Source organism: Panthera tigris, chromosome A1 (assembly GCF_018350195.1).
Source record: "Panthera tigris isolate Pti1 chromosome A1, P.tigris_Pti1_mat1.1, whole genome shotgun sequence".
Taxonomy (NCBI): Eukaryota; Metazoa; Chordata; class Mammalia; order Carnivora; family Felidae; genus Panthera; species Panthera tigris.
Window position 1 is genome coordinate 28858834 of NC_056660.1, and position 15059 is coordinate 28873892.

The following is a 15059-nucleotide window of genomic DNA, read 5'->3' on the forward strand; positions in this document are numbered from 1 at the left end:
ATAGCTCTGGATATGTAGTATAAGTCTGAACTGTGTTATTTTGTATACTGGGTATCTGATAAATTGAAATATATTCCAAGCTAAAGGGATTCTATGATACATTATCTCCTCCCTCCCAACAGTTTAATGTTTATAATTATGTTTTGCTATACTCTGCTTGCCAGTTAAATTCAGGGAAAGGTCGCTTAACGTAATGTGATGATTCATTTTATGTGTCCAGAAGACATACTTTTTACCACAGATGTGAGAAATAAATTTGTAAGGGGAGCCCTGGCATCCTTGAAGAGCTCTATGATTGCTCTTCTCTGTCGCCCAGACCTTAGAGTGGGGACTTTGGTAGCTCAATTGGGAAACCTAAATGCGATGGGAGTAATTGGATTTCAGGGTGGCAGTGGGCAAGTGGCAGCACCCAGCAGCAGAGGCAAGGTGGGTACAGTTGCTGTCATGGACAGCAGAGTCAAAGCAGCAGTCAGTAGTCTGATGCGTATAGACCTATGGCATTGGCTAGTTGACCATGGCGTCTCTAGAGGGAAAATAGATAGGAAGCCCCGTAAATTCTTACTTGATCTGTATAAGCAGAAAAGTGTTAGGTCAAGTGAACAGAAATCTAACTTTAATCATAAAAACAAGTCATGGCTCCTCAATCAGTTCTCAGACCTGAGCCAGTTTACAGGCCCAAACCCCTTGAATAAAGGGGACGCTGGGTCCCCTTGAGGAAAGACCCCAGTATATTGCCAAATATTTATACTCTTCACTCTTCTCTCAGCATTCTCCCAAAAGGGATCTGTGGCCTTTTCCAAGGGTAACTGTGTCCTGCAGAAAAGGAAATAACCAGACTTTTCAGGGACTACTAGACACTGGCTCTGAAATGACACTGATTCCAGGAGACCCAAAACATCACTGTGGCCCAGCACTTAGAAGAGAGGCTTGTGGAGGGCAGGTGAAGAATAGTTTTAGTACAGGTTCCTCTCACAGTGGGCCTGGGGGGTTCCCAAACCCATCCTGCAATGGTTTCGCAGTTCTGGATACATAGCTGGAACAGATATACTCAGCAGCTGGCAGAATCCCATATTATTTTCCTTGACCTGTGGGGTGAGGACTAGATGATGAGAAAGGCCAAGTAGGAGCCATCAGCATTGCCTCTACCTAGGAAAATAGTAAACCAAAAGCAATGCTGCATTCCTAAAGAGATTGCAGAGATTAGTGCCACCATCAAGGACTTAAAAGATGCACGGTTGATGATTCCTACCTCATCCCTTTTCAGCTTGTTTATTTGACCTATAAAGAAGGTAGATCAGATCCCAGTGAATGACAGTGGATTATTATAAGCTTAGCCAGCTGGTGATTCTAATGACAGCAGCTGTACCAGATGTGGTTTCATTGCTTGAGCAAATTCACAGCCCCTGATACCTGGTATGTAGCTGTTGATCTGACAAATACTTTTTTTTCTCCACACGTGCCAATTAGGACCACCAAAAGCAGTTTTCTCTCAGCTGGCAAGGCCAGCAGTGCACCTCACTCTCCTACCTCAGAGGTATATCATTTCTGCCCTACATCATAATTTAGTTCACAGGATCTTTGTTTTTGAGAGAGAGAGAGTGAGAGAGAGAGAGAGAGAAAGAGAGAGAGAGAATGAGCAAGCAGGGGAGGGGCAGAGAGAGAGGGAGACCCAGAATCTGAAGCAGGCTCCAGGCTCTGAGCTGTCATGACAGCACAGAGCCCAACACGGGGCTCAAACCCATGGACTGCGAGATCGTGACCTGAGCTGAAGTCGGCCGCTTAACTGACTGAGCCACCCAGGCGCCCCAGTTCACAGGGATCATCATTCTCTTCCACATGATATCAGACTGGCCCAGGAGAGCCAATGATACACTCTCAGTAACTGAACTACTGATACTTATTGATGGCTAAATGTCAATACTGCTAAATGCTCTACAAGTGTTTATCTCAGTTATTCCTCACAACAACCCTTGGAGGTAGGTTGAATTCAGCACTGTATCATATGCTTACTTATGCCTTGAAGCACTACTCACATAGTCTGCAATGTGAATGGCTTTCCATACTGTAGCCCTAGTTACAATTACCGTTTACAAGTAAGGAAACCAGAGCATGAACAAATGAAATAACTTGCCTGTGGACACACACTAGGAAGAGGAAAAGCTTCAATTTGAACCCAGGCAGCCTAAGATTGGCTCTAGTAGTCTGTACAGTAAAGTTGCAGCCTTCTCCTTTCAGGTCATATAAATTCAAATATGTGCCCTCAACATGAAGTAGGTAAAGGGGGAGTGAGGGGAATAATATTAAAAGTACAGAGTGAGTATGAGATAGAAAATTTAATTGTTGTGGCCTCACTCTGTCTCAGTTTCTAGGTATCTTTCACAATATGACCATCTGACTACACTGAGTATTAATGATAAACAATTACATTTTTCATATCATCTGACTGCTAAATGCTAGTCAGCTTCTTTATCTGGTATTCAAGAAGATAAACAGTAATTTGTTCCATCGCTGGAGGAAGACCAGCTGTGTTGGACTTACTAAGAGACAGTGTGTCAGGGGCGCCTGGCTGGTTCAGTCAGTGGAACGTGCGACTCTTGATCTTGGGGTTGTGAGTTTGAGCCCCACGTTAGATGTAGAGATAACTTAAAAATAAAATCTTAAAAAGAGAGGGTATGTCAGTTTCTGATAAGTTACCTTCCTAAGTCATTTTCTAGGGTAATCTAAAATTATGGCCAATTTTTGTCCACCATGCTGACTTTAGAAACCAAGTGGTTAGATCTGACGTCAGAGCACTGAGTCTTCACTGGAAACATCTTAGGAACATGGCAGCAGCAGTGGCAGCATAGTTAACCCAGGGGAAGGAAGTTTGAGTTAAGGATTTTATAAGCAGCAAAACTGACTTATAAGTATACAAACTTCTCAATATGCAGGGATTCAAGAAGTCCTTTTCCCATGTTTCCTTTCTGAGGAATCTACTACAAGATAAAAGTTTAGACAACTAAAATATGAAGTATCAACATAAGGAGTAGAGGTGAGCATGCATGTGGTTACCTGCAGAACTAGGTCTATTTGAGGACTAAGGAAAATAATACAGTGTTTTAGAACTGTATCTGACAGTATAGAATACAATCATTTGAAAAATGGGAGAACAGGAAGAGCAACTTTTAATGTTTTTAGTAATCATGTTGTGGCAGAACTAGCATAGTTATTCTAGACTGTTGTATGTGTACTATGGGATAAAATAGATGAATAATTATGAGATATTGTAGTATCTTCCCTGTCCTTAAGAACCACGATTCTTGGAATGGAAGACAAGAGCAATAGAGAAGAGGCTGTCATCTTGAATTTACCCTGGAAGTATTAATTGTCAAGAACTGCCAATGGTCTGAGATTTTGCCCTACTTGCAAGCTAACAAGTTAACACGCCACAGTTTTGTGGGTCAGAGACAGAGGACAGGTTATTGCTCGCAATAGCAGTAAGCAGAATATCACCATTTTTGTTTTGGTTCAATGAGCCCCAGGTCCTATAAGGCAACTCGAAGCCAGATAACTGCCTATGCAGTAGGTTTCATTATATGAGAGGAACTCTGAGCTTAGAGATCTCAAAATTTTTAAGTAAGCATGCTTGCCCATTGCTCTAACAAGGAGACGCTACCTTTACCTTCCAAGGCCATAAGCAAACTTGTCCTTTGCTGTGGAGGGAGATGCACCTCCAAAGCTGTTTCCTATGCAAACACTCTTAAAAATATTTTCTGGAACGAGAGGACAGGCAGTGCCTTATTTGCAAGATGTGCAGAAATGCAAGAAACCGATACAGAGTTGTCTCCCAACATCGGTATGAACTCGACGTATTTCCTGTCTCTGTCTACGCAAAGACCTGGAATCAATGACTGACCCAGTAATAGTGAACATTCCTATTGCCCAAATATTAAAAATATTGAAGTATTATTTCTCTCTGAAAGGGATGAAGTCTTCTTGGAGAGATCACTGATTCCAGGTTTTGGGAAGGAAAAGTTCAGGATAATCCTGGGAAATTTTGTTATACCATAGTAAGAACTCTGTTATACTCTACAAGAACTCAGAAATTACCTTGAAAAAGCACCTGCTGGGCAAAGATGGACAATTTGAGCTTCATTGATAATAGTTGCAATTGATTTAAACATGATAGATATACTCAAATCCTGGATTTATAGTGGTATTTTAAAAATAGTATCTTCATATGATTAAAATGACCCTAGTTCATTATAGTGTCAGAGTGTAGCCTGATGCAGGGCTCAAACCCAAAACTGTGAGACCATGACCTGAGCCAAAACCAAGAGTCAGATGCTTAACCAACTGAGCCACTCAAGTACCCCATGTCTGTATTATTTTATAATAAAAATATTAAAAAAAAATATGTCCAATAAGAAAAGGCTAACCTAGGCATGAAGATTTTTTTGTGTTTATCTTCACGTTCCACAGATAAATAAGCAAGAGCTAAATTTCAACAGATTCTTGAAAACTTGGGAGGACCTGTATAGAATTATTCATCATGCAAAAATAAATAAACATTAAAAATATATTTTTTAAATGAGCACCTGAGGGGCACCTGGGTGGCTCAGTCGGTTAAGCAGTTAAGCGTCTGACTTCGGCTCAGGTCATGATCTCATGGCTCGTGAGTTTGAGCCCCCCATCAGACCCTGTGCTGACTGCTCAGAGCCTGGAGCCTGCTTCAAATTCTGTGTCTCCCTCTCTCTCTGCCCCTCCCCTGCTCACACTCTGTCTCTCAAAAATAAATAAATGCTAAAAAAATTTTTTTTTTAATAAAAAAAAATAAAGGTGTACCTGGATGGCTCAGTCGGTTAAGCATCTGACTTCAGCTTAGGTCATGATCTCACTGTTGGTGAGTTCAAGCCCCACGTCAGGCTCTGTGCTGATGGCTCAGAGCCTGGAGCCAGCTTCAGATTCTGTGTCTCCCTCTCTCTCTGCCCCTCCCCTGCTTCAGATTCTGTGTCTCCCTCTCTCTCTGCCCCTCCCCTGCTCATGTTCTGTGTCTCTCTCTCTGTCTCTCAAAAATAAACAGTAAATAAATTAAAATAAATACATAAATGCTTATGTTAGTGAGCCTTCTTTTATATAGGCACCACACTGGCCTACGCTTGCATAAGGTAGTTCACTGAAGAAAATGTCCCAGTATTTTTTTTCTAGAAGAATTTTTATAAAAGCAAATTTTGTTCATTACAGAATGTTTAGAAACAAAAGTATAAAAAGTAAAATAAAAAAATATATTGTTCTTCTGTTCCCCAGAGATAAGCATGAATAATATTTTGGTATATTTCCTTTTATATATTAATACATTGACCTTGGGAAGATACAGTTTTGTACCTAGTTTATGTTCTCATCTTTGGCTCTGTACTTGGATTCAGGCCTGGGAGTAAGGGCATTTAAGATCCAAATCCCTTTCAAAGTAGAACTAGTTAATATTTTTGGATTTTATGTTCCTAGGTGGGCTACATCATGCAGCTGCCCGAATTTCTGGTGACAGTGTATATAAGCATTTGAAGTATGAAGGTGGGATTCACCGAGTTCAACGAATCCCCGAGGTGGGCCTGTCATCAAGAATGCAGCGTATTCACACAGGAACCATGTCAGTCATTGTCCTCCCTCAACCAGATGAGGTAACCTTACCAGGAGGCATTGACAACTTCAGCTTAATAGGTGTTTTGCTGACAAGCCTTAGCTTCTAGGAAACTGATTTTTTTTTTTTAATATATGAAATTTATTGTCAGATTGGTTTCCGTACAACACCCAGTGCTCATCCCAAAAGGTGCCCTCCTCAATACCCATCACCCACCCTCCCCGCCCTCCCACCCCTCATCAACCCTCAGTTTGTTCTCAGTTTTTAAGAGTCTCTTATGCTTTGGCTCTCTCCCACTCTAACCTTTTTTTTTTTTTTCCTTCCCCTCCCCCATGGGTTTCTGTTAAGTTTCTCAAGATCCACAAAAGAGTGAAAACATATGGTATCTGTCTTTCTCTGTATGGCTTATTTCACTTAACATCACACTCTCCAGTTCCATCCACGTGGCTACAAAGGGACATATTTCGTTCTTTCTCATTGCCACGTAGTATTCCATTGTATATATAAACCACAATTTCTTTATCCATTCATCAGTTGATGGACATTTAGGCTCTTTCCATACTTTGGCTATTGTTGAGAGTGCTGCTATAAACATTGGGGTACAAGTGCCCCTATCCATCAGTACTCCTGTATCCCTTGGGTAAATTCCTAGCAGTGCTATTGCTGGGTCATAGGGTAGGTCTATTTTTAATTTTTTGAGGAACCTCCGCACGGTTTTCCAGAGTGGCTGCACCAGTTTGCATTCCCAGCAACAGTGCAAGAGGGTTCCCATTTCTCCACATCCTCTCCAGCACTAAGAAACTGATTTTTGATGATACACATTGAACTTTGTAGTCTATATTGGGAAATCTTAACTCTTCCCAAGGTAAAGTTGCCCTTCTTATGCCTCACCAGGGTGTTTTCTTTTGCTTTTTAAATAGAAGCCAATTCTCTTCATAAAACAGAATTCACAAAGTTTTTATAATGTTGCTTAAGTTTTATCTGTGGAAATGAATTCCATAGATAATATGTTGAGGGCAGTGACATAATATCTATATGGGGTCTATTATCTTATTAGTTGAATACAGCCATATTGCCTATTTTTTTTCCTTTTTAAAATTTTATTTTAAATATACAGAAAATTGAAAGACTGCCACTAAAAACTTACATAACCTTCACCTGTAGTCAATACCCATTTACATTTTGCCATATTTGTGGGATTCCTATGTGTGTACGTGTACACATTTTTTTAAATAACTATAAAGAGTATAGCAGACACTATGAGGCTTTATCCTCCAAATCTTCAACTTAACATCTTTTAAGATTAGGACATTTTCCTACTTAAACAATACCATTATCTGTGAAAATCAGCCATAATTCTGTAATATTATCTTCTAGGAAAAACTCCTGCACGTTCTGTTTACTCACAGAATACTCCTCCACTCTAAGTGTGTCGAGCTTTTTTTTCCACGAGCAAGCAATTTCTCAGTAATCTGTGGACACCAAGTGGCTGTCCTACAAGTCAACTCAATTCTGACATGACCTACCAGGAAATAGCATCAGACCCCACAGGCTAGGAGCTCATTCCCACCGGTCTCCCTTCCCTCCCACCTCAGAGGTCAGTCACCAGTCCAGGGTGTCGCCTGTGCTTCTGACCAAGTGGCTATGAATTGAGAGGTTTCCACAACCCCCATCCTTGGGCTCGATAATTTACTGAAGTAGCTCACAGAACTCAGTTACTATGAAAAGTTGTTTATTACAAAAGATACAATTCAGGAACAGCCATATGGGAGAGATGTATGGGGCAAAGTACGTGGGAAGATGTGCAGAGCTCCCCTACCCTGTCTAGGTTCACTACCCTCCTTGCACCTCCACGTGTTCACCAGCCTGAAAGTTCTTTGAACCCTGTGTCTTGAGGATTTTCATGGAAACTTCTATACATAGCCATGATTAATTAAACCATTGGGCACTAGCGATTAATTTGACCTCCAGCTCCTTTCCCTTCACTGAAAGTTGGGGTGGGGGCAGTAGAGCTGAAAATTCCAGTCCTCCAATCACATGATTAGTCCCCCTGGCAGTCAGCCCCCATCGTGTGGTTATCTAAGGGCTTTAGAAATCACCTCTTATTAACATACACTTAAAAGGGGGCTTGTTGTGTACAACAAAATACCTTCATCAGTCTTTATTTTTTAATAATTTGTTTTTAATTTACATCCAAGTTAGTTAGCATATAGTGCGATAATGATTTCAAGAATAGAATCCAATGGTTCATCCCTTACATATAACACCCAGAGCTCATCCCAACAAGTGTCTTCCTTAATGCCCCTTGCCCATTTAGCCCATCCCCCTACCCACCACCCCTCCAGTAACCCCGTTTGTTCTCCATATTTAAGAGTCTCTTATGTTTTGTCCCCCTGTTTTTATGTGGTTTTTGCTCCCCTTCCCTTATGTTCATCTGTTTTGTATCTTAAATTCCACATATCAGTGAAATCATACGATATTTGTCTTTCTCTAATTTCGCTTAGCATAATTTTGCTGACTAATATTCCCTCTGTGTATATATGCCACATCTTCTTTATCCATTCATCCATCAATGGACATTTGGGCTCTTTCCATGCTTTGGCTGTTGGTGATAGTTCTGCTATAAACATTGGGGTGCATGTGCCCCTTCAAATCAGCATTTTTGTATCCGTTGGATAAATTCCTAGTAGTACAATTGCTGGGTTATAGGGTAGTTCTATTTTTAATTTTTTGAGGAACCTCCATACTGTTTTCCAGAGTGGCTGCACCAATTTGCATTCCCACCAGTAGTGTGAAAGGGTCCCTTTTTCTTTGCATGGTCACCAACATCTGTCATTGCCTGAGCTGTTAATTTTACCCATTCTGACTGGTGTGAGGTAGTATCTCATTGTGGTTTGGATTTGTATTTCCCTGATGATGAGTGATGTTGAGCATTTTTTCATGTGTCTGTTAACCATCTGGATGTCTTCTTTGGAAAAGTGTCTATTCATGTCTTTTGCTCATTTCTTCACTGGATTACTTGTTTTTTGGGTGTTGAGTTTGATAAGTTCTCTATAGATTTTGGATACTAACCCTTTATCTGATGTGTCATTTGCACATATCTTCTCCCATTCTGTCAGTTGCCTTTTAGTTTTGCTGATTGTTTCCTTCACCATGCAGAAGCTTTTTATCTTGATGGGGTCCCAAGAGTTCATTTTTGCTATTGTTTCCATTGTCTCCAAAGACATGTTGAGTAAGAAGTTGCTGTGGCCAAGGTCAAAGAGGTTTTTTCCTGCTTTCTCCTCTAGGATTTTGATGGCTTCCTGTCTTACGTTTAGGTTTTTCATTCATTTTGAGTTTATTTTTGTGTATGGTGTAAGAAAGTGGTCTAGGTTCATTCTTCTGCATGTTGCTGTCCAGTTTTCCCAGCACCATTTGCTGAAGAGACTGTCTTTATCCCATTGGATATTCTTTCCTGCTTTGTCAAAGATTAGTTGGCCATATGTTTGTGAGTCCATTTCTGGGTTCTCTATTCTGTTCCACTGATCTAAGTGTCTGTTTTTGTGTCAGTACCATACCGTCTTGATGATTACAGCTTTGTAATACAGCTTGAAGTCCAGCATTGTGATGCCTTCAGCTTTAGTTTTCTTTTTCAGAATTGCTTTGGCTATTTGGGGTCTCTTCTGGTTCCATACAAATTTTAAGATTGTTCTAGCTCTGTGAAGAATGCTGGTGTTACTTTGTTAGGGATTGCATTGAATATCTAGATTGTTTTGGGTAGTATTGACATTTTAACGATAGTTGTTATTCCTATCCGTGTGCATGGAATCTTTTTCCATTTTTTTGTGTCTTTTTCAATTTCTTCTGTAAGCTTTCTATAGTTTTCAGTGTATAGACTTTTCACATCTTTGGTTAGGTTTATTCCTGGTATTTTATGGGTTTGGTGCAATTCATCAGTCTTATCATAGGAAATTCAGAAGGTTTTAGGAGTTCTGTGGAGTTATTTCTAGGTTGTTTTTTTTTTAAAATCAGGATTCCATCAAGTTTCATACCTTGTCATTAAGTCATATATATCTTTAAGGTTGGAACAGTCTCCCAACCCTTTTTTTTTTAATTTTCTGAAGCATCTAGACCATTTGTCTTATAGAATTTGTTTCCTCATGGTACTCTTTAACTCATTCCTTTATCCTATTGCATTCAGATTATATGTTTTTTGTGTTTTTTTTTTTTAATGTTTATTTATTTTTGAGAGAGACAGAGCATGAGCAGGGGAGGGGCAGAGAGAAGGAGACAGAAGATCAGAAGTAGGCTCCATGCTATGAGCATAGAGCCCGATGTGGGGCTCAAACTCATGACCGTGAGATCATGACCTGAGCTGAAATCAAAAGTTGGACATTTAACCAACTAAGCCACCCAGGGCGCCTCAGATTACTCATTTTGATCAAGAATACTTTATAGGCACTTATATTCGTGTTGCATTTTATCAGAAGACACATAATATCAGATTGTCTGACTTTAGTGAGGATTAGTTTAAACATCGTGACCATAAAACTATCACCGTTTTAAAATTATATTTTTCTCTTTGCAGTTCCTGAGGAATCTCTAGGGTACATATATCCTATTTCCAACAACTTTTCAATGATCTTAACATCCATTAGTGATCTTTTTGCCTGAATCAGTTATTTTCTTTGGGGTTGCAAGATGGTAATATTCTAACTGTCTTTTCTTCTGCATTTATTAACTGGCATTCTTTTCTGTAAAGAACTTTCCTCACTAATATATCCTCTCTCCTCCTTCCTTCTTTCTTTGTCTTTTATTTTACCTCATTATAAACTCAATATTATTTCATTATTGACCTCATTATAGACTTACAGTTTGTGAGTTCTAATCACTGTTGTGTTTAATGTTCAATTTGTCCCTGATTTGGTCAGTGGTAGCCTTTTTAGGGCAGCTCTTTTTGAAATGACCCCATTAGTTTTTGAGCATACCCTTGCTTTCTGGTATAATTAGATATCCTAAGCCCAACTTCTATCTGTCTGCCTCAGACTTGGCATCAGATCTCATTTCTTTTGGTGAGAAATATACCCAGAAATTAAGAGCTGGGTACTATGTATGCTCATTATTATTAATGTGTGCTTACATTTAGATTCTTTAATGTACAGAGCTAGGATATACATATGATTTTAAATAACTGGTACCAATCACTAGTATTACCAACTCAAATTTAACATTAAGGGAGTATTTCCTCCTCACCATCTTGCATTTTGTATTTATATCTCTTTACACTTGAGTAAAAATTTTATTTCTTAATCACATTAATATATTTATGTTTTTCTTTATTATGTAGCATATATAAAATGTTTTTAAAATTAGCAAACTACTGAGTACTGTTTAAGAATTCTGTCCTTAGTATATTGCCTACCAGGAAAGCATAGTCAGAGCACTATGTTCAAAGACCATCTGAAATAATGTTTTTCTATGTGCTTATGATATCATTATGGTAAATATTTTGACTCATTTGTTTCTGTTCCTATTAAGTATTAGCATTTGAGTTTTCTTTCCTCTTTTATATAATTTCACTCTTGGTGTATGCAAACATTTATGTAGTTCAGAAATCAAAACCATAGAGTTTTCTTGCTTCCCTCCTTATTCCTTCCACCCCATTTTCACCTATCCTCTTATTCTCTTCATATTCTTGAAAATTAAACTCATGTAGTGGAGTTTCATTTTCATAAAAGAGCAAAGTCTTATTCTCTTAATTGACATTTAAAATTCTTTGTATTTCATTAAGTCACTGTTTCTTTGTTCAGCATTTTCCAACAGTCATTAGGTAGTTATAACATTTAAGAGACTAGGACATATAATATACATATATTTACTACATGACTATTTAATATACTGTAACCACAAAAAATGGGAAATTACTCTTCTCTTTAGTGTTTGTTTTTAAAAAAGTATTTATTTTTTGGGACCGTGCAAGTCGGGGAGGGGCAGAGTGAGGGGGACAGAGGATCTGAAGCAGGCTCTGCGCTGACACTCTGAGAGCAGTGAGCCCAATATGGGGCTTGAACTCACAAACCACAAGATCATGACCTGAGCCTAAGTCGAATGCTCAACCGACTGAGCCACCCAGGTGCCCCACTTCTCTTTAGCATTTATTGAAATTTTAAGGTAGCCAACACTGGCATATTTTAACAAAAGCTGTATAATCTTTTCTTCACAGTATAGTATTCATTTTAGAGAAAACAAAAAAATAACCAAATTGTATATTAGAGTCTAAAACTGACCCTGTTATTACTCTACAAAGAGAAAAATCATACTCGCTGCCATTCATACAAATAAATGATAAATGTGGAACAAGATGTTAGTTCTCCCCTGAAAAACATCGTATTTTGTAATGTGTGTGTGTGTGTGTGTGTGTGTGTGTGTGTGTGTGTGTGTGTGTGTAACAAATTACCACAAATTTAGGGGCTGGAAACAGAAAAAAAAAATTTATTTTCTCACAGTTCTAGAAGCCAGGAGTCTAAAATCAAGGTATTGGCAGAACCATACTCCTTCCAGAGCTTCTAAGGGTGAATGCTGCCTTGCTACTTCCAGTTTCTAGTGTCTCTAGGTGTTCCTTGGATTCAAGCTAGATAGCTCTGAATGCACACGTTCCTCTCCTCTACTTTCTCCTCTAAGGACACTTCTTACTGGATTTAGGGCCTATTTGAATAATCCAGGATGATCTCATCTTAAATCAATTACAGCTGCAAAATCTCTTTTTCCAAATAAGGTTCTAGTGGTGAGAACATGAACATATCTTTTTGGATGCTACCATTTAGTCCACTAATAAGTACACATAGTCGATTCTCAGTATTCACAGTAGTTATGTTTTGTGAAGTCTCAGCAAACACTGATTTAGCAAATATTGAACCATCATTTCCCCTAGGGGAAATATGTATGTGTATGTATACATATATTTATATACCTATATATTTCTGTATCTATTTATCTTACATGGATTATAATCTTAAAAGTAACCTGTCATGGTAGAGTCTATTTTCTTTATTTTACAAAGAGAAAATGAGGTTCACAAGTATTAGGTGACTTGCCTGAGGCTACTTCATTAACAGATGCCTAAGTTGGGGTTCAAACCCCATCCAACTGACCCAAGAGCCAAAGCTTCTTGCACTACGCTGCTCTGCCCCCTCCTGTCTTCATTCTCTGGCCATACTGAAAAAAGAAAGCCAAGTGTCACCTTGTTCAACCTCAGCTGGGAATATGCACATATAGAGCAGCTTGGAGTTTCTACAGTTCTGCGCATGTCACCTTGTGACTGTGAAAGTGCAGCAATAATTGATATGGGGAACAAATAAAGTAGGTGAATTTGCATATAGTCAGGGAATTATGAGGATCAACTTTATGCATACACGCATACGTATATATGTATATTTTCTATCAAATGTGGCTTTGTGGCATGGTGTGTGAGGAAACTTGAGAGATTGCCTAACCCCATGATCTCATAGCAACATAATCAGTGTCAAAAAATAGCATCAGTTGATATAGGGAGTTTACGGTTCTTTCTTGGGTATAAGCTCTTTCTTAGTTTAAGTATTAAAACATTTGTTGGACGTAGAATTTACTTACGTTGTACTTTTGGTTCTAGGTAGATGTGAAAATAGACCCCAAGGATTTGCGAATAGATACATTTCGAGCCAAAGGAGCAGGAGGTCAGCATGTTAATACAACTGATAGTGCTGTCAGACTCGTCCATGTCCCCACAGGTAATCAAGTCCCTTTGCTTTTGTACTTTTAACCTGTTTTTACATCTTACAAAACTATTCAACATTGAGAAGAAAATAGTTTTGTGTTAGTGTCTTGTTTCTTGCACCAACTCTTTAAGTTGACATTGGGATCATGGGTCTGAGGTCCCCAGTGTGTTCATATTCCACTTTTTTTCTCCGTTTCAAATTTTTATTTAAATTCTAATTAGTTAACATATAGTGTCATAGTTGGTTTCAGGAGGAGAATTTAGTGATTCATCACTTACATATAACACCCAGTGCTCATCCCAACAAGTACCTTCTTAATACCCATCACCCATTTAGCCCATCCCCCCCGCCTCCATTCCAGCAACCCTCAGTTTCTTCTTTGTTTTGAAGAGTCTCTATCATTTGCCTTCCTCTCTATTTTTATCTTATTTTTCCTTCCCTTACCCTGTGTTCATCTGTTGTGTTTCTTAAATTCTACATATGAATGAAATCATATGGTATTTGTTGTTCTCTTATGGACTTACTTCACCTAGCATAATATACTCTAGTTCCATTCGTATCATTGTAAATGGCAAGATTGCATTCTTTTTGATGGCTGAGTAATATTCCATTGCGTATACATACACACCACACCTTCTTTTTTTTTTAATTTTGTTTTTTAACATTTATTTATTTTTGGGAGAGAGAGAGAGAGAGAGCAAGTGGAGGAGGGGCACAGAGAGAGGGAGACACAGAATCTGAAGTAGACTCCAGGCTCTGAGCTGTCAGCACAGAGCTTGATGCGGGCCTCAAACCCACAAACCGTAAGATCATGACCTGAGCTGAAGTTGGATGCTTAACCAACTGAGCCACCCAGGAACCCTGATATACCACAGCTCCTTTATCCACTCATTAGTCAATGGAAATTTGGGCTTTTTCCATAGTTTGGCTATTGTTGATAATCCTGTAATAAACATCAGGGTGCATGTGCCCCTTCAAATCAGTATTTTTCTATCATTTGGGTAAACACCTGGTAGTGTAATTGTTAGGTCGTAGGATAGTTCTGTTTTTAATTTTTTGAGGAACCTCCATGCTGTTCTCCAGAGTACCAGTTTGCATTCCCACCAACACTTTAAGAGGGTTCCCCTTTCTCCACATCCTCACCAACATCTTTTGTTTCCTATGTTGTTAATTCTGACAGGTGCAAAGTGATACTTCATTGTGGTTCTGATTTGTATTTCCCTGATGACGAGCAATGGTGGGCATCTTTTCATGTCTGGACGAAAGCCATCTGGATGTCTTCTTTAGAAAATACATCTATTCATGTATTCTCTATCCCTTTCTTAACTGGATTATTTGTTTTGGGGATTGTTTGGGGATTGTTTTGGATACTAACCCTTTATCTGATATGTCATTTACAAATATCTTCTCCCATTCTGTCAGTCGCCTTTTAGTTTTGCTGATTGTTTCCCTCACTGTGCAGAAGCTTTTTATGTTGATGAAGTCCCAATAGTTCATTTTTGCTTTTGTTTCCCTTGCCTCCGGTGATGTGTTTAGTAAGAATTTGCTACGGCCTGGGTGAAAGAGGTTGCTGCCTGTATTATTCTCTAGAATTTTTATTGTTTCCTGTCTCACATTTGGATCTTGCATCCATTTTGAATTTATTTCTGTGTAGGGTGTAAGAGACTATATTTTTTCCATTGGATATTCTTTCCTGCTTTGTTGAAGAT

The 15059-nt window shown here is 38.9% G+C and overlaps 1 protein-coding gene across 7 annotated transcripts in view; it reads left to right on the top strand.

The window, feature by feature from the left end:
* Positions 1-15059, top strand: part of MTRF1 (mitochondrial translation release factor 1) — a 63681-nt gene that overhangs the window by 26255 nt on the left and 22367 nt on the right. For 6 of the 7 annotated variants that reach the window (XM_042977368.1, XM_042977373.1, XM_015538967.2 and 3 more), the window contains 2 exons: positions 5485-5657; positions 13245-13362. In XM_042977368.1, the coding sequence (XP_042833302.1) occupies positions 5485-5657; positions 13245-13362 (291 nt within the window). The remainder of the gene's footprint in view (positions 1-5484; positions 5658-13244; positions 13363-15059) is intronic. The other variant, XM_042977385.1, reaches the window with a different exon arrangement.